Here is a 20,863-nt window from a genome sequence, read left to right on the forward strand (position 1 = left end):
AAGGGCACACAGGACGAAGCTGAAGACACAGAAGGGGAAGAGCCGATAACACTGAGCTCCACAGTCTCCTCCACACACTCATGCCTAACTAACGTCCACTCCCAACCTTCCTGTTTCAATTTAAACCTCACTTTCTCCAAAAAACCTACTCTGAGCCTCCAGCCTATTGTGTCTCTGCTATATGTTTCAAAACATTCTGTATTTCTCCTGTGTTACTGAATGTATTACTCCTTACATTTTGTTGCATCTACTTGTTTCCTAGTTTGTCTTGCTCAGCAATGTGGTACACTTCACCACTGTATTCTGAACAGCTAACCTGACACAGAGCTGATGCTCAATAACAATTTGTTGAATGAATCAGAGGGTGGGAAGTAAGGGGATGAGAAAAGTTAGTCTTAGATTAGCAGAAAACTTTAAAGAATAATAATTACAGCAGTCTCTTCTTATCTGTAGCTTTCCTTTCTATGGTTTCAGTTACTTGCTGATAAATAATACCACAAAAATAGGGAAGTGATATGCTGGGCTCATAGAGGAAGGAACTAGTTACTTGAAATACTAGAGAGCAGATAATAAGAAATTAACAGCAATTAGCAGAAGGAATCTAGAAAAGTGAATTTAAGGTAATATAATTACATTTTTTAAAAGTGGCTATGAAAATGAAAGAGAGAAAATCAACTATTAAAAAACAAAACAGGTCGGGCGCAGTGGCTCAGGCCTGTAATCCTAGCACTCTGGGAGGCCGAGGTGGGCGGATCGTTTGAGCTCAGGAGTTCGAGACCAACCTGAGCAATAGTGAAACCCCATCTCTACTAAAAATAGAAAAATTAATTGGTCAACTAAAAACATATATAGAAAAAATTAGCCCGGCATGGTGGCACATGCCTGTAGTCCCAGCTACTCGGGAGACTGAGGCAGGAGGAACGCTTGAGCCCAGGAGTCTGAGGTTGCTGTGAGCTAGGCTGATGCCATGGCACTCTAGCCAGGGCAACAGAGTGAGACTCTGTCTCAAAAAAAAAAAAAAGACCAAAAAACAAAAAACAAAACAAACCAGGCATGAGGGCACATGCCTATAGTCCCAGATACTCAGGAGGCTGAGATGGGGTAATTGTTTGAGCCCAGAAGTTCAAGTACAACCTGGGCAACACAGTGAGAACCTACCTCTAAACAAACAAACAAACCAACAAACCCCCTGCAACCTTGATATCAAGGTGGCACATCCCCTGAAATTTAATCAAATAAAAGATTCTTGGCATAAAATATTTTTTATTGTTTATATCTTTGGGTTTTCTCTGCCTAATTTCCCCATATTAAGTAGGAGAGCCCTTCCTCAAAATAGAGGTTTTTAATAAATTAACAGATTTTCAAAAAGCATTTCCATACCAAAGGGTCAGTTTTTAAAACACAAAAACCAAACAAAAACATTTTTACCAACAGGACTAGGGGAGTATTTTCTCATGGATGTAGAAACAGTTGAAAAACAATAGGCTATTATTACCTCTGCCCATGCTTTGAGAACGGCCAGTTTTTCCATGGTTGTGGCACTCTCTCGGTACAGTTGACTGGAAGATCCTTTTCCGGCCTGAACTTTGTCCAGAGAAGAAACAAGAAGATTGTGTACTCGACGGAGATCATTGAGATCACTGACAACTCCACTTCCGATCCATGTACTACATACCTAGCCACAAAAATTTTTGTATATAAAAAAATTAACATTGTATATGAGAGAATGGAGTAAATACAGGATTATTTTTCTTGAGGAAAAAAACACAAAACAAAACAAAACTACCCAATGCAAAGCTTTACTATTACATTTTATAGCAAATCAACACTAAGCATAGATTTTATTGTACTCCTATGTGGAAAATAAAACAATATTTACTTATCATGTTTCTTTCCACTGTCAAATTTATCAAACACGTTACAAGAAATAATTTCCGATCCAAAGCAGGTCAACATTAAATAATTCTTCAACAAAATTTCTGTTTACCACAGACAAAGGGTTATGCTAGCTGCTATGGAAGAGATTAAAAAACAAAAGTAAAGGAAAAAAACCTATTCCCTATCCTCAAGTAAGAAAACACAGATTGAATGAACACATGGGAACATTTTATGACTGTGATACTACACTTAAAAACAGACATGGGAGAAGTTAATTCTAGCAGGAGAAATGGGAATGTTTAGGTAACAGGAAGATTTGTGTGTACAGACAGGGAAGTTACATGAGAAAGAGATGTGATTAGGAAAGTTAACTGGGACTAGAGTATGGTAAAATTTAAAATCCACACAACCTGAATTCAGATTTCCTTCAGTAGACAATCATGAGTTTCCATGGCTTCTGAGCAGTTATTAGGCACTTTAGGAAAGTGCATAGGAAGGAATGGTATAGAGAAGAAGCAATATGTTCATTTAAGTGTCTTTTATAATACAACATAAGAGAGAAGGTATGGATCAAACTGGGAATAAAATAGAAAAGGAGAGGCATCTGAGAGAGTCTTGAAGGTAGAAATCACAGGATTTGGAAGCCAATTAGATATTTTTAGGGGGTAGGGACAGTGAGACACAAAAAGTGAGGAATCAAAAATTGCCAAATTTTGGCCAGGCGCGGAGGCTCACGCCTATAATTCTAGCTCTCTGGGAGGCTGAGTTCAGGAGTTTGAAACCAACCTGAGCAAGAGCGAGACCTCGTCTCTACTATAAATACAAAGAAATTAATTGGCCAACTAATATATATATAGAAAAAAATGAGCCAGGCACGGTGGCGCACGCCTGTAGTCCCAGCTACTTGGGAGGCTGAGGCAGAAGGATCTCTTGAGCCCAGGAGTTTGAGGTTGCTGTGAGCTAGGCTGATGCCACGGCACTCACTCTAGCCTGGGCAACAAAGTGAGACTCTGTCTCAAAAAAAAAAAAAAAATTGCCAAATTTTGATTGTCTAAGCTTCTAACTTGGATGAATGGAAGGAAGGTGACATCACTACTTAAGAGAGTTAATATAGGAAAATAGGAAAATTTAATAGAGATGAGCATGATTTTGATTTTTGAACATTTTTACATGCTGAGTTCAAAGCGCCTTATGAAAAGATACTCAGCAGGCAATTAGAAACTTGGGTCTGAATTTCAGAAGCAAGTTCAAGGGTAACTACCAAAATGTGAGAATTCCCACAAAAAGATGATAATTAAAGTACTGTTACTATATAAATTCATTCAAAAAAAGGTTTTAAGAAAAGGCTTTTCCCAGACCACAGAGAAAATAGTTACAATTAAGGAACAAGTGGAATAGGAATAAAGAAAGAAATTGAAAAGAAAACATCAGAAAAACAAAAGGAAAACCAGGCAAGTGCAGTGATAATGGAGCCAAGGGAAGAATTTCAATAAGGAAGGGGTAGCTGATAGTGCAACATTATCAACAATAATGACGACATGTCCTCACTTTCTCATCTGAAATCCTTGGACCAAGGTGTGTCTCACAATTTACAACTTTTGGGTAAAAGTAATAAGGCACATGAATCTCATCAAGGAACACGTAGTAAGATGTGTGGCAGCACCCCATAATTAACAGACAGATACATCTACAACGACATGTATTACAAATCACACTAAGAAAAGATTAACCAATACTACAGCCTCGCTTAGGTGCATGTCAGGGCCAAATGAGTACAAGCCAGCTCAAGTTTTGCTAACAAATAAATCATGAAAAAGCATTTGTTTTTCAGAGTATTTGGATTTCAAATCATGTTTAATGGACTTGTGCTCCTATATTTAAATCTGTTAAAAAGTTGAAAATATTTATGCAAACTTTTATTCTCTTAAAATCTTTTTTTTCCTAAGACTTGACAGATATGAATCTCTTAAAATCTTATTCTCAAGGAATTCAAAACTAAATTTAATATAATTAATAAGGACATTTTTAACTGATATCAATTAAAGAAATACTGACGGCAAAATTAAAATGCCAATCAAAACAATGCTGAAAATATAATCAAATTTAAAGTGAAAAGAGATTAAATATGAACACAAAAAGAAAAGGTTGTTATTCCCAAGGAAACTAAACAACATTTTGGAGAGGTTTGATAAATATTTCTGTGAAATATGGTAGAGATATTACTAAAAGTTGGGGAAAAATAATAAAGATTGGGAATTTGGCACTGAGTCTTCTTTGCAAAAACCTAAGTACTTTCTCCACTTTAAAGAACCTGAAACTGGAAATTACAGAAAATGCATTATAGATATGGTTTATGAAGAAAGACAAAGCAGCACTGAAACAGCAAAATCATATTCATAGAAAAGACTTTGGCCTACATCAAAAAATTGGTGAGTGAATTTATAAATTTTATGATGTAATGAAATTATTTAAGGTATGCAATATGTTCGTGATCTGACCATTTTAAAATGATTTTTGATTAACCCACTGATTACCATCCCCTGTTTTGTTACATTTGAGGGTCTCTCCTACAGTATCTAAGAATTACCCTGACTCTAAAATTTCTTAACATGACATTTATCCTAACAAACAAGGTAGGATGCCATGAAGCCAACTCCTTAATTTTCCTTAAGGAAAGGAACTTGCAACCCACTACTCCACCTCCACCTGTTTCAAAACTAGGTTTCCTTTCAACAGGAGAGGAGGTCTAAATTTAAGCCTGCCACTAGAAGGGAAGAAACTTCTCATAAAAAAAAAAAAGAACAAAAACAGCTAAGGCCACAAAGAATATAAGAAGTTTAAGAGGCAAATTTAATAATAGGAAATTTTCCTGCTACTTATTTAAAAGATGAAATTCTAATAGCCTTTGCTTTTCTAATGGTCGGGAGCTTTGTAGGAGATTTTCTCTGCTTAAATACTATTCTATAATACAAACATCATCGTGATATATTTATTTACACATGATTTTTCTTTTTTCTTTTTTTTTGAGACAGAGTCTCACTTTGCTGCCCAGGCTAGAGTGAGTGCCGTGGCATCAGCCTAGCTCACAGAACCTCAAACTCCTGGGCTTAAATGATCCTTCTGCCTCAGCCTCCCGAGTAGCTGGGACTACAGGCATGTGCCACCATGCCTCGCTAATTTTTTCTATATAGTTTTAGTTGGCCAATTAATTTCTTTCTATTTTTAGTAGAGACGGGGTCTCGCTCTTGCTCAGGTTAGGTTCAAACTCCTGAACTCAAACGATCCACCCGCCTCGGCCTCCCAGAGAGCTAGGATTACAGGCGTGAGCCACCGAACTGGGCCTACACATGATTTTTTGATATTTGTGTGTCAGTATCCCAAACCACATTACCTACTCTAACTCCAAGCTTTGTACCATGATCCAGTACAGATTTTAAAAAATCTTTTTTTTTTTTTTTTTTTTAAGAGATGGCATCTCACTTTGTCCCCCAGGCCGGAGTGCAATGGTGTGATCTTAGAGCACTGTATCCCTGAACTTCTGTGCTCAAGCAATCCTCCAGTTGAGACTACAGGTTCTAGTTCTCATTTTTTTATTTTTTAGGAGATAGGGGTCTCACTATGTTGTCCAGGCTAGTTTTAAACTCCTGGCCTCAAGTGATCCTCCTGCCTCAGCCTCCCAAGTCACTAGGATTATAGTCATGAGCAGTTGCACCCAGCCACAGACCAAAGTCCTACAAATAACAGGTTCCTCTTCCCTCTCTGGTCTGTTGGTGGTGGTGGAAGGAGTTTATTTCTCTGAAGGCCCCCATTAAGGCAGCAGGGTTCAGACAAATAAATCTTAACAATAGAAGGAACCCATTCAGCCACAGACAAAGTCAGAATTTTAAACCTATCATTGCAGAGAGCAGAATCTTCTCTGCATAGAGGTCACATGAAGCTTGGTCATGGATTCTAAGCAAAAATGTACTCCAGAAAACTGGGAAGGAGAGAGTTGCTTCTCTTCTGTCCTTAGGTAAGCAGATAAAGAATCTGATTTTCTGAACAATTAGAGCTTTAATGCACAAATCCTTTTTCAGGATGAGACATATGAAAAAAGGAAACATATTAAAGGTATAAGAATATATGTGTTTTGAGTAGTTTTGTGAGTTTCTGCAGATATAATGTGAGAATAATCCCCTGGAATTAATTTTGCAATGAAATTTCCATACTGTGAAATTCTCTTTCAGATAATACCCACAAACTTGTAGCATTTTCATAACCTGTTTTTGACCACATTGTTTATTACCTAATTATTACTAATGTCTATTACCTAATTATCGGTATTCTTTTTTTTTTTTTTTTTTTGACACAGTCTCGCTCTGCTGCCCAGACTAGAGTATGCCTAGCTCACGGCAACCTCAAATTTCTGAGCTCAACTGACCCTTCTGCCTCAGCCTCCCGAGTAACTGGGACTACAAGTTGTGCCACTATGCCCAGATGATTTTTTTGAATTTTTAATAGAGCTGGGGTCTCCTTCTTGCTCAGGCTGGTCTCAAACTCCTGAATTCAAGCGATCCTCCCACCTCAGCCTTAACTATCGGTATTCTACATTCTTTAATTATTATAGATTTTGATATCTTACTTTAATTTTAGTCCCTCTTAATATTTTCATATGTCTGTTCACCTCTAGATATAATAGCTATGTATCCCAAAGTCACGTCCTCAGCTATGATAAAAAAAGGGATGTAATTAACAGTTACTACTTCATCATTTCATACTGAATAAAAAAGTAAACTGTCACTGTTCTATTTCTGATATAAAAAAAAGTTTGATTTTTATCTCTTCTTAGAAGTGAACTTCTAAGATATCCATGAATTTATAGAAGACAACTATATCTCACTAATAAGTAATAGCTAAATGGGTACACACGAGCACAAAGAGATATAAGGTCATTGGAAACCAAGAATTAAGGAGAGTGGGAGGGTGGGTGTGGGATAAAAACTTCCCTATTGGGTACAATGAACACTATTCTGGGGACAGGCACACCAAAGCCCTGACTTAAGCATTATGCAATGTATCCATGTAAAAAAAAAAAAAATCGTACTCCCTTAATATTTTGAAATTAAAAAAAAGAAGATAACTATAGAAAGCCCTATTTTTCCTCTTACCTGGCAAGCTTTTGCTATTATATCTGATGGTGTGTCTTGTGAAAAGGCTGGTCTTAGAGCAGCTCCCACCTAAAAAAATGAATAAAGGATTTTATTTTTACAGATAAGTAGTAAAGATAAAGCATATTGTCTCTTTGGAGATTAAAACACACAAAATACATCTACGTTCCTTTCCTTTTTATCACTTCTCCCTTATCTCTTTTCAGTTACAATAAACTCAACCATACCATTTCACTTTTGCTTTCCAGGAGGTTATCATTACCAAGTCACTACAAATGAACGCTGTATCAAATAGGCAATTAATCGTGTTACACTTTCCTTTGTTTTTATTTAACAGTAAACGGGATTTTCCAAGAAAGTTACATTATCACAGATAATGTACTGATATTCTGGTGGGTTTTTTTTTTTACATCTATATTTTTCTAAACATATTTCTAACAGTATTTAGTTCATGGGTGAACCTTGTATAACTGAATCAATTTCTTTAAATAACTGAGTAGTACTAAAAATTCAGTCACTAATGACCTTATAGATGATCTTACTTCAAAAAGAGATGCTTTAAAAGGCTGCTCAAAAAATATTATTTATGCATTGTTGTTATTTTATTAAGTAAAAGAAAAGAGAGTTTTAGTTTTAAATAAGCCAATATCAGTCACAGATTCTTAGCTATATTAGATTTAATATGTATGAGCCAAATAAAGGAATTAATATAGTCGACTCTTAAACTGAGATTTCTTCCCTTACAACAGAGTTCAGTTGGTAAGGCATATCAACAGTCATTTGGAAGTGGATCACAAGTCCTTCTCTATGACTAAAGACCATGGTAACTAATCACAATATATGAGGCTAGTATTAGATTCTGTACTGGAGGAGAAGGAATATTACAAAAGAGGTTATTGGACCAATTGACAAAAGTGGAATGTGATAGATTATATAAAAGTAGCGTATCAATGTTGGATTTCTTGAAGTTGATAATTATTCTACAGTTACAAAAGACAATTGTCCTTTGGAAATATAGACTAAATTGTTCAAGGGTAAAAGCACATGATTCAAATAATTTACTTTTAAATGAGTTAGGAAAAAATTCTTTGTATGTGTGTATGTATAAGGGTAGAGAGTGAGATAGAGAGATCAATGTTAAAACAAATAAGGCAAAATTAACAATGAGCAAATATGAATAAAGGGTATAAGATGGTTTTTGTACTATTCTTGCAACTTTTTTATAAATTTGAAATTATTTCTAAATAAAAAGGTTTTTTAACAGACCCTCATTTTGACAGCTTGGGCATTTGGGAGTAAACAATTATACACAGGTTTCATATAGCCAATTGGACTAAAAGCTATAGAAGACAACTATATCTCACTAATAAGTAGGAGCTAAACGGTGGGCACACATGAGCACAAAGAGATATAAGGTCATTAGAAATCAGGAATTGACAATTCACTTGTACTTATAATTAATTGAATAACAATGGATTAGACATTATTCACATTTTTAATTTTGGGTATGTTTGAGCACAGCTTTTAGATAAGGCATGATGTATCTGGAGCCAAGATTTTGGCATAATCACGGTAAAAAAAAAGTATTCTCTCCTTGCTAACATAATTTTTTTTACCTTCATATAAGCCCCCATTGCTAGGATTAATTTATTGCACCTCAACTGAAGAACATAAGTAAAATTATAAGCCTCAGGAGAAACAAGTAGATCTCTATTTAGGACAAAATAAAAATCTTTTGAAAGTACCTAGTTCTTTCAGTAATACTTTTAACTGCCGTTATTAGGAGTTAATTTATCATTCAGTATACAAGGGGCAACTGCTGCTGATTTCTCAAAATGCTTATCAAGCCTTGGCACACAAAAATAATGGCAGCAAATCCACAACACTCTTTTGAATGTTCTTTTTATCTTTTAAATGGTATGGCTAAATATCTAAACATGGGACTGGAAAGCTAGGCTGGGATTTCTATTCTAATTTTATCACTAATATGCTATCACAACTTAAAATAGTGACAACAGTTTGACACTATTATTTCTTCAATTGTGGGGTGACTAACACTATGTAACAGACATTGGAAGTAAAGATATGCATTCTACATGAATAAACAGACTGCAGTTCCAAACACATTCCTCCAGAAAGTCTTCACTCTTTTAATGGTCCCTCAAAAGATCAATTTTAAGTTTCTAAATAAGTAGAAAGTCTCACATTAGCTTGATACTGTTCCAGAATCACATGACCTGGAAATTCTGGCTCAGGTACAGATGCAAACTTCTTGATAATGTCTTCAAGTGCCTGGAGACCAGCCATCCGCAGTTGGTTGCTATGATCAGTTGCAGCCATGAATGCCATGCGAATCAGGTCAGAGAGATGAAGTACCAAGAGGTCATCTAAAAATAAAAATAGAATGCAAAAAGGAAAACTTTTCCAAAAATAAGTATAACATAAAAATATGAAACGAACTAAGTTTCTGATAAAAACACTTATGATCCACACATTTCTTGACATTTAAAAATAATAAAAATACTACATTCTTTCAAGAAAACTTCCATATCAATCTTTCAAGAACAGTGATAAACCTTTATACAATATGGTAACATAGGTATATAGGATGTACAAAGACATAGAAACAAAACACTTGATTAACATAACTTTCCCCACACAAATTTGTAATTCTTTAAGAATAGTGGTTAGTATAGACATTTTAATGATGTTGAGTCTGCCGATCCAGCAGCATGGTATGGATTTCCATCTGTTTACATCCTCTGCTATTTCTTTCCTCAGTGTTTCATAGTTCTCCCTGTAGAGGTCTTTTACCTCCTTGGTTAAGTATATTCCTAGGTACTTTAATTTCTTTGTTGCTATTGTGAAGGGAATTGAGTCTTTGATTTGGTTCTCAATTAGATTGTTGTTGGCGTATATGAATGCCTCTGATTTCTGTGTATTGATTTTGTATCCTGAGACTTTACTAAATTCATTGATCAGTTCCAGGAGTTTCTTGGTTGAATCTTTGGGGTTTTCTACATATAATATCATATCATCAGCAAACAGTGAAAGTTTGATCTCTTCCACCCCAATTTGGATACTTTTAATTCCACTTTCCTGTCTGATTGCTGTAGCCAGGACTTCCAGCACTATGTTGAACAGAAGTAGAGATAGTGGGCAGCCTTGTCTGGTTCCAGTTCTAAGTGGTAATGCTTTCAATTTTTCTCCATTCAGTATGATGTTGGCTATGGGTCTGTCATATATGGCTTGTATCATTTTTAGGTATGTTCCTTCTATGCCTATTTTATTAAGTGTTCGTATCATGAAAGGGTGTTGAATTTTGTCAAAAGCTTTTTCTGCATCTATTGAAAGAATCATGTGGTCTTTGTTTTTGCTTCTGTTTATGTGGTGAATTGCATTTATAGATTTACATATGTTTAACCATCCCTGCATCCCTGGGATGTAGCCCACTTGGTCGTGATGGATTATTTTTTTGATAAGCGTCTGGATTCGGTTAGCTAAGATTTTGTTGAAAATTTTTGCATCTATATTCATTAGGGATATTGGTCTGTAGTTTTCTTTTTTTGTTGCATCCTTTCCTGGTTTTGGTATCAGAGTAATATTCGCTTCATAAAAGGTGTCGGGGAGGTTTCCGTTCTTCTCGATGTTGTGGAATAGTTTCTGCAAGATAGGTACTAGTTTTTCTTTGTAAGTGTGGTAAAATTCAGGTGTGAAACCATCTGGACTGGGACTTTTCTTTGTAGGGAGATTTTTAATTGCTGTTTCTATTTCAGCTGTTGAGATTGGTCTGTTCAGGGAATCTATTTCTTCCTGGTTGAGCCTAGGGAGGCTGTGTGTTTCTAGAAATTTGTCCATTTCCTCCACATTTTCCAGTTTGTGTGCATAAAGATTTTTGTAGTATTCATAAATTATATCTTGTATCTCTTTGGGATAAGTTGTGATATCTCCTTTTTTGTTCCTGATGGAGCTTATTAGAGATTTCTCTTTTCTGCTTTTCATTAGGCAATACCTATTAAAATCCCATCAGCATTCTTCACAGATATAGAAAAAATAATTTGACGCTTTGTATGGAACCAAAGAAGACCCCGAATATCAAAAGCAATTCTAGGCAACAAAAACAAAATGGGAGGTATTAATATGCCAGATATCAAACTATACTACAAAGCTGTAGTAATTAAATCAATCTGGTATTGGCACAAAAATAGGAATATTGACCAGTGGAACAGATCTGAGAATCCTGATATAAAACCATCCTCATATAGTCATCTAATCTTTGACAAAGCAGACAAAAACATACGCTGGGGAAAAGAATCCCTTTTCAATAAATGGTGCTGGGAAAACTGGATAGCCACTTGTAGAAGGCTAAAGCAGGACCCACACCTTTCACCTCTCACAAAAATCAACTCACGCTGGATAACAGACTTAAACCTAAGGTATGAAACTATTAGAATTCTAGAGGAAAATGTTGGAAACACTCTCCTAGACATTGGCCTAGGCAAAGAGTTTATGAAGAAGTCCCCAAAGGCAATCACAGCAGCAACAAAAATAAATAAATGGGACATGATCAAACTAAAAAGCTACTGCACAGCCAAAGAAACAGTCATAAAAATAAACAGACAGCCTACAGAATGGGAGAAAATTTTTGCATCCTACCCATCTGATAAGGGGCTGATAACTAGAATCTACTTAGAACTCACGAAAATCAGCAAGAAAAAATCAAATAACCCTATTAAAAAGTGGGCAAAGGACTTGAACAGAAACTTTTCTAAAGAAGACAGAAGAATGGCCAACAAACATATGAAGAAATGCTCAACATCTCTAATCATCAGGGAAATGCAAATCAAAACCACAATGAGATATCACTTAACTCCAGTGAAAATGGCCTTTATCAAAAAGTCTCCAAATAATAGATGCTGGCGTGGATGCGGAGAGAGAGGAACACTCCTACACTACTGGTGGGACTGCAAACTAGTTCAACCTCTGTGGAAAGCAATATAGAGATGCCTTAAAGCGATATAAGTGAATCTACCATTTGATCCCACAATCCCATTGCTGGGCATCTACCCAAAAGATCCAATGACACTCTACAAAAAAGACACCTGCACTCGAATGTTTATAGCAGCACAATTCATAATTGCAAGGCTGTGGAAACAGCCCAAGTGCCCATCAATCCAAGAATGGATTAATAAAATGTGGTATATGTATACCATGGAGTGCTATTCAGCTCTAAGAAACAATGGTGATATAGCACATCTTATATTTTCCTGGTTAGAGCTGGAACCCATACTACTAAGTGAAGTATCCCAAGAATGGAAAAACAAGCACCACATATACTCACCAGAAAACTGGTATTAACTGAGCAGCACCTAAGTGGACACACAGGTACTACAGTAATAGGGTATTGGGCAGGTGGGGGGGGGCAGGTATACACATACATAATGAGTAAGATGTACACCATCTGGGGAATGGTCAGGCTGGGGACTCAGACTTGTGGGAGGAGGGGGGAAAAGGGCATTTATTGAAACCTTAAAATCTGTACCCCCATGATATGCCGGAATAAAAAAAAAGAATAGTGGTTAGCAGACTTCCTCTGTAAAAGATCAGATAGCAAATATTTTCATATCATCTTTATTATAATTACTCAACTCTGCTGTTATGGTGCAAAAGCAGCCACAGACAAAATATATAGAAAAGAATGCCCTGTGCTCCATTAAACTATATAAAAACAAGGTATGAGGCCAGGTGAGATCCTGTCTTTAAAAAAAAAACACAAAAAACAAGCAACAAAAAATGTGGCATAATAAACTATTGCCAAAATTTGGGAGGAAATTTCTAAGGCAGAAGGAACTGGATTAAAATGGGATACTCATATTATGCCAACCTAAAAGTAAATGAAAAGACCTATTATTTCTCTTGCACTCTCTGTCACCTAATTCACAAAGTCCAGGACTATATCAGTCTACCAAACCGAACAGTAGGCAATTGTCCTGGAATGAGAGAGCTACTTTCCCCAACAATTAGAGTGCTGTTGCTTCTCTACACATCTCTACTTCCAACCTTCCTCAAACCAAGACCTCTTTTTTCTAAAGCCAAGGAGATGAACTCCTGAAGGAGTGGGAATAGGAGGGGGCCTAGACAGAAACTCTAAAATGGACAGAGAATTAGGGGGCTGCAGCAGTTTATTATATTCTAGAAGTACTAACTCCTTACAATTAAAGCACAAGAGATAAGAAGATACACAAGGATGACACAGGAAGAATCTGAATAACACATTCACTGGGTCTATACTTTTTCATATACTCTGCCATGACTGTTCACAATCAGCATGGCAGGCAGTGGGGCTAGAAAGGATCCTATTTCAGTCCAGCGGAACAAAATATGCCAGACACTGTAGTCTAGGTGGAGAGCTGTTACATCAGCTTCCTATCCAGCTATAGATATAAAATATGCAGTAAAAAGACAGAGAACATGGCAATCAACCCCCACAACCACCACCCTGTGAGCAAATCCCAAATATGAAGAGCATTCTTCTCTTTCAAGGATATATAAATAAGTAAGCCTATTAAAGAAATATAACCAGAGGAAAAAAGATTCTGAAGATTGATAGAACTAATCTTGAAACAATTTTCTATAAAAACCAGAATAAAATTTAGAAAATCATTTGGTATCCCCAGTAGAATGCAACCAATCATGGCTGCTATGGTAATAAGAACAGAAAACCTCCAAGAGTGAAAAGGATATGATACAATGGAGGTGGGAGAGATGCGGAAAAATTATAGGAAAACTAAAAACATAAAAGCAGACCTGACATTCATAACAAAGGCAGAAAAGAGTAAAACACTATGTATAAAGGGAAAACTTGTGAGGTTCTGAGAATGAAGGTATTAATAAAAGGATAAGATACAAACAACAAGGGTAAAAAAACAACGGTTGAGAAATGCAAAGAAAGAAAAGGCCACCTGAGGATTTTCATTATTTCCTGGTTATAGTATGCACACTTACGATTCCATGACTTTACAATTTTCTTACTCTCTCTGCTTCTAATAAACTGGTGTGGTAGGCAGAATAATGGCACCCAAAGATGTTCACACCCTTACCCTCAGAACCTGTGAATATGTTACCTTACACAGTAAGGGGACTTTATCGATATGATTAAGGTTATGGACCCCCAAACGTGGAGGTTATCCTAAATTATTCACGTCGGCCCAATCTAGTCACATGAGTCCTTAAAAGCAGAGCACTGTTCCTGGCTGCAGTCAGAAAGAGAAATGTGACTACCAAAGAAGTATCACAGAGAGATTGAAGGTTGCTGGCTTTAAAGACAGAGAAAGGGCGCCATGAGCCAAGGAGTGCAGGCAGCCTATAACGCTGAGAAAGAAAAAGGAAATGGATTCCCCTAGAACCTCAAGAAAGAAACACAGCTCTGCTGACACCTTGATGTTAGTCCGCTGAGACTCATGTTGGACTTCTGAGCTACAGAACTATAGATAATTAACTGTGTTGCTGTGAACCAGAGTTTGTGGTCATTTGTTACAGCAGTAATAGAAAACTACTACACCTAGCCTCTTCTACCTGGAAAATCCTTTCTCTGTCTTTAAAATCCAACTTCAAAATAACCTCTTCTGTGAAGCCCTCCCTGGCTTTTCAAGAAATGAATTTTTTTTTTTTTTAATGTTCCCAAAGTACTCTATCATGCTACTATTGGGACAAACCATAATTATTTGACTGATAAGTCTCTTTGTCTTCTAGACAATTAGTTCCTCCAGGGTCTGGACTGTTTCTTTCTTCTTTGTATCCCCATTGTATAGCAAAGAATAGGATGCAGTAAACATTTGCTGAATAATGATATGAACAAAGATACAGTGTTCAAGACATATTGTGCTTTGCTAGTATCCTATATTCAGATTCACATTTGATACATGGTGTGCCACTGTTTTACTTTTTCTTTTCTACATATATTTGTGAGCCCTTCTGCTTCTTACATACAATTTAAAAACCTGAAATGCACTTTTAATTTATAGACTTCAATATTGTTAATACATATAATTTATCTGCAGATATTTAAAAAATGACAGGGTATACAGATAAGATATCTAAGAAATAATTTAAAAAATAAAAAATAAATAAAAAATAAAAAAAATAACAGGTTAATGAAGAGACAACAAAGAACAGGAGAGGGAGACTGTTACTCTACCACCTCTCTCAGTTTCTCCAGGTCTCTTCAATTGTGAAATGAAGGCATTGGGTCTGATGATCTCTTTGTAAATCCTCTATAATAAATATAGGATCAAGGGCATATATGGTATAAAAAGCTTACAAAAGAAAAAAGTGAGATAAAAATTGTTTCAGTAGGCCGGGTGTGGTAGCTCACGTCTGTAATCCTAGCACTCTGGGAGGCCGAGGCAGGTGGATTGCTCGAGGTCAGGAGTTCAAAACCAGGCTGAGCAAGAGCGAGACCCCGTCTCTACTATAAATAGAAAGAAAATAATTGGCCAACTAATATATATAGAAAAAAAAAACTAGCCGGGCATGGTAGCACATGCTTGTAATCCCAGCTACTTGAGAGGCTGAGGCAGGAGGATTGCTTGAGTGCAGGAGATTGAGGTTGCTGTGAGCTAGGCTGACGCCACGGCACTCACTCTAGCCTGGGCAACAAAGTGAGACTCTGTCTCAAAAAAAAAAAAGAAAAATTGTTTCAGTAATAAACAATTTTTACCTTTTCAAAAAACAACATATATCTAATACCATTTCTGAAATCTGAGAGTTTGAAATCTGCATGGTATTCATGAATTCTGATATTCTCCATGGCTGGGGACTACAAAACTCACCTTATTTATATATCTTAAAGTTTCACCATTTGCTTTACACACTGAAGTGCTAAAACCAGGACAATATACTGAGGAAACATAAGTTACTGCCATCATTATCCTTAGGACCAAAGATTAAGATAGATAGACAGACAGGCGGATAGATAGATAGGCAGGTGTATCTCTTTGGACCACCTTCTTCAACTTATCTTCCAAACAGAGATCAGAAGATGGACAGTATGTAGAAAGGACAGAACACTAAAAGGCAAAGGAACTCATAATAAATGAAAGACACAGACTAACGCAAGCTACATAGCAGTAAAATATCTCAAGCATATAAAAATACTTTGGGGGAAAAAGAGTACTGATTTTAAATTTACTTGTAGGGTTTCGAAGTTTAGCAGAACGTGCCATGGCAAGATCAAAGTGAGCCTGGTCCGCATTCTCACACAAATTGATGATTCGACACAAGCAATCGGCAGCAAATACCCGAGTGGCCCAGCGAGGGGCCACAAAGGGCTTTGATTTATCTTCTTCGCCTAATGTGGTGAACATGGTATCATCATCCATCTCATCTTTCTTTTCAGATTCTTCATCTTTCCCACTACTTAAGGGAGCTGCAGTACTCATATCTATAACAAAAATAAAGAATAACATCCTCACATACAGCAAAAATGATGCTTTAAAATAGCATTAATGGTAAAAGATTCCTAATTTTAAAAAGACTCTGAAAAATAGTGGAATTGGCAAGCTTTTTCTTAATAATTAAAAACTAAGAAAAAACTAACATAAAATGCTTTTATGTAAATTATATTTACATATTTTAATAGTTTTACATACTATGTTGTACTACAGAGTAGCTTCAGATTTTTATATATGAAAATGTAGTTTGAACTTTCAAAAAATTTTGAAATATATTTTCCCCAAGATATAAAAAGTTCATTAGTTTATAATATAATTTAACCTTTAACATTTTTACAGGGATTTATAGATTAAAAATTATTAATACTTTTAAATGTAAGCTCAAATTTATATATATATACACACACATATACATCTCTCTATATATATCAGAAGTAAAATAAATTCCATTATTCTAAGAACATATATTAAATACATACCACTAGAAGCTGCCAGGACATCTTTACAAAGCATTAGCCAATGGGAAAGCTTTTCTACTGCCAGCGAGGAAAGCATATGTCCCAAAGTATCATGAATATCAGAACATAACTTTCGATCTGTCTCCCGGTCAAGCATTCCAAAAAGGAGTCCCTCAAGACCAGTTTCTGTTATATTAACACCTTGGTGTCGGCAATGGATGTCACTTCGCGAACTAACCCCAGGTGCAAAAGGATTGACATCTGAAAAGTAATTTATACAAATGAACTTTTATGAGATTTTATGTTACAGGTAACAATTATGTTAAAGACCAAATCTTTTAAGTAAATTCACAACAGCAACAAAAGCAGCTAGGTAGATACATAATTTAACTATCATCTCTAATTCACATATCTTTATGATTCGAATTTACTCTGACAATATGGGTAAAATTCTTGATTTTTAAGACTGGTTACTCTGAGATATTGTAAACAAATCTCTAGGGAATGCTCAATAAATATTTGATTCTAATAAGAAAAAGTGTGAGAAAAGAGATATACTTCTAAATATATTTAACGAACCAAAAATAAATTACTGTATTTGTTAAGAACAAATTGAAACTTATTCAGTCTTATAGTTCACATTTTAAAAATCTATAAAGCTAGAACACAAACTCTAAATAGATTAATCCTATAAGTTCATTTGAAAATTGGAAAAATCCTTTTCAAGTAACATATAATCAAAAGTAATACTGTTATGAAATAGTAGTTAAATTTCTAACTCTATTTGAAAATCATTTTCTTCTTATGAACAGCCTTAAGAATGAGTACTACTAGGCTCTCTAAAGTCTAGAGCCCTCTGAACCCTGAAGGGAGTGTGACAGAAGGATGTAGCTGAAAGGTAGCTATTTTTGTTGTGTTGCCCCCAAAGACAGAATAAGGGGAGGTTTAAAGAAAATAGCCATAGTGAGTAAAATTCTGAGACAGCAGAAAAAGTCAGAAGAAAATGTTCCAAGGAAGGAGAACATTAGGAAGAGATTAGGCACAGAGACCTTTTATTCGCTTAGTAGTAGATAGAGATTATTTTCTATATCAATAATTTACTTCTACAGTGTGAATTTCAATGGCCACGTAGCAAGCCAATGAATTAAAAGAACATTAACCGAGCAACCACTGAGGATAAATTCCTAAAAGCGGAATTGCTAAATCAAGGGTAAATACAGTTCAAAATTTTTAGGGCGACACCGCCAAAACCCCACCAGAAAATGTTTATGAGTTTGCATTTCCGTCAGCAGTATATTTTTCTTTTATTCATATGTTCTTCCAACGTTAGTTATAATCATTATTTTATTTTATTTTTTAATCTTTTTTAGACAGTCTCGCTTTGTTGCCCAGGCTAGAGTGAGTGCCATGGCGTCAGCCTAGGTCACAGCAACCTCACACTCCTGGGCTCAAGCAATCCTGCTGCCTCAGCCTCCCAAGTAGCTGGGATTACAAGCATGTGACACCATGCCCGGCTAATTTTTTTTTCTATATATATTAGTTGGCCAATTAATTTCTTTCTACTTATAGTAGAGACGGGGTCTTGCTCTTGCTCAGGCTGGTTTTGAACTCCTGACCTCGAGCAATCCACGCACCTCAGCCTCCCAGAGTGTTAGGATTACAGGCATGAGCCACCGCATCTGGCCTATAATCATTATTTTTTATCTTGATCAGTTTTATAGAAGAAAATGATACCTTCTGATTGCAGTAACTTGAAAATTTTTAATCACTACAACTTAAAGATATTTCATTTGTTGGTATTTTTTCTTTTATAAAATGCTGTTTATGTGCTGTAGTGATTTTTGCAGATACAGAAGAGTTAACATAGCAGGCCTGAGACTACCTTAGTACGGTCTGATTGCAAGGTTAGTCCTTGGTTTCTATTTGGGAATTGGGTTTTTGGAGGTTTCTCACCATTAATTCCCAACACAAGTAGCTTGCTGTGCCTAAACTGTAATTTATGCTGAACACCTGTTTTCCTTCTGAGATTCTGAACTTTTGGTTTGTGCCAGACAGTCCATGCCTACAGGACCAGCACCCAATAAAAACATTGGGCACTAAGTCTCTAATAAGCTTCCCTGGAGGACATTTTATACATGTTATCACAACTCAATGCTAGGGAATTAAGTGTGTCCTGTGTGACTCCATAGAGAGAAGACTCTTAAAAGCTTGTGCCTCATTTCCTCTGGACTTAATCCCATGCACCTTTTCGCTGCTTATTTTGCTTTGTATCCTTTTGTCATAATAAACATAGCCATGAATATCCCTATATGCTGAGTCCTCCTAGCACATCATCAAATATGGGGGCTACCTCAGGGACCCCCAACACACTTATTTGTAAAAGTATTAAAAATGTTTATATTTTATTAAAGTAAATATACACATTAATAAATAAATAAAACAAATGTATTTTGCAAATCTTTTCCCTTAGTTTGTCTTTCAAGTTTTTTTTTTTTTTTTTAGAGACACAGGGTCTAACTAACACACTATGTTATTTAGGTTGAACTTGAACTCCTGGGCTCAAGCAATCTGTCTCAGCCTCCTAAGTAGTTTCAATTTTGATTATGGTGACTGACATGTAGAAGTTCTGGAATTTTAGGTATTCAGAAGAGTTCTGTAATTACTTTTGGTGCTGTTTTCTCTCCAAAAAGCAATCGCGACTATTGTTATACTTTTATAAAAAACTTCTTTCATATTCTACAGTACAGTATGTTTGTTAATAGAGAGCTCTTATTATACTATGCTAAAACTGAAGTTATTTTTGTATCTTGCTTCTTAGTACTCAAGCAGCTGCCAGGCATTAGAAAGGTCTTATAAGTAAAAATTTTCTTTTAGTATAGGGGCAAATATCTCTGAGAATAAAACTCTTTTTAAGAGACGAGGTCTCACTCTGTTGCCCAGGCTGGAATGCAGTGGCCCAATCATAGCTCATTATAACCTCAAACTCCTGGGCTCAAGCAATCTTCCTGTTTCAGCCTCCCGAGTAACTAATGCTATAGGCACATATCATCATGCCCAAAAAATTTTTAAATCTTTTTACAGATGAGGTCTTGCTATGTTGCCCAGGCTGGTCTCAAACTCCTGGCCTCAAGCAATCCTCCCGCCTTGACCTTCCAAAGTACTCAGGTTACAGGCATGAGCCACTGTGCTGGCCCAGAACTCTTAAGTTTCCAAACCACCTATCCCTAGAGATAAGAAGACCAGCTATGAATTCAAGCTCTACTTAAATATAGCTTAAATATGCAAAAAGCAGAAGGAATTTAAGAAGGTGAAGATCAACTTTTGCTACCAAACATCTACTAACATTTCATAGTTTTATTGGCTACTTCAGCCCTACCTTTTTAAAGGAAAAATTATATCACAAAGGTTAACTACCATCAAAAACTGGAAGTTTTCACATGCCCCCCAAATATATAATTTCTCTTTTCAGAAGTCTATTAGTGATACAGGGCAATATCTCTGGAGTTATTCATCCCTTATATAGCTAAAACATCCTGAAGGGATGGAAGAAGTATTCTGATACTAAATGCTATTTAGTTTTTTTAGCCCAAAAGTAAAAATGCAAAATTACCAAGGAAAACTACATTGCAATTTTTAAAGTGATAATGGTCTTATTTCAAAGAACAAGAAATTTGCCCACATTTCAACACAAAATGTTATTTAATAAATAATACTCACTTGAAACATAAGGCATTTAAACAAAAAAGAATATTGACCAAAAACTTACTGACACCACTGTTCTCTTTGTCCCCTGCATTTTTCGCTAGGCTCATGGCATATTCACATACTTCGGCTGCTTCTCTTTGCGCAAGTTGCCGAAGACATGCCACAGCTGCTCGTCGAAGTAACAGATGAGAACTACATAAGTGAACCTGTAAACCATAATGAT

General features: G+C 36.0%; 1 protein-coding gene across 4 annotated transcripts in view; it reads right to left on the reverse strand.

Annotated features, from left to right (window-relative positions):
* Nucleotides 1-20,863, reverse strand: part of HEATR5B (HEAT repeat containing 5B) — a 100,754-nt gene that overhangs the window by 31,382 nt on the left and 48,509 nt on the right. For all 4 annotated transcript variants that reach the window (XM_012788431.2, XM_012788429.2, XM_012788430.2 and 1 more), the window contains 6 exons: nucleotides 20,702-20,846; nucleotides 16,957-17,196; nucleotides 16,216-16,467; nucleotides 9,231-9,412; nucleotides 7,026-7,094; nucleotides 1,496-1,675 (listed from right to left, as the gene is read on the reverse strand). In XM_012788431.2, coding sequence (XP_012643885.2) covers nucleotides 1,496-1,675; nucleotides 7,026-7,094; nucleotides 9,231-9,412; nucleotides 16,216-16,467; nucleotides 16,957-17,196; nucleotides 20,702-20,846 — 1,068 coding nt within the window. The remainder of the gene's footprint in view (nucleotides 1-1,495; nucleotides 1,676-7,025; nucleotides 7,095-9,230; nucleotides 9,413-16,215; nucleotides 16,468-16,956; nucleotides 17,197-20,701; nucleotides 20,847-20,863) is intronic.

The sequence above is a fragment of the Microcebus murinus genome, chromosome 3, assembly GCF_040939455.1.
Source record: "Microcebus murinus isolate Inina chromosome 3, M.murinus_Inina_mat1.0, whole genome shotgun sequence".
Classification (NCBI taxonomy): domain Eukaryota; kingdom Metazoa; phylum Chordata; class Mammalia; order Primates; family Cheirogaleidae; genus Microcebus; species Microcebus murinus.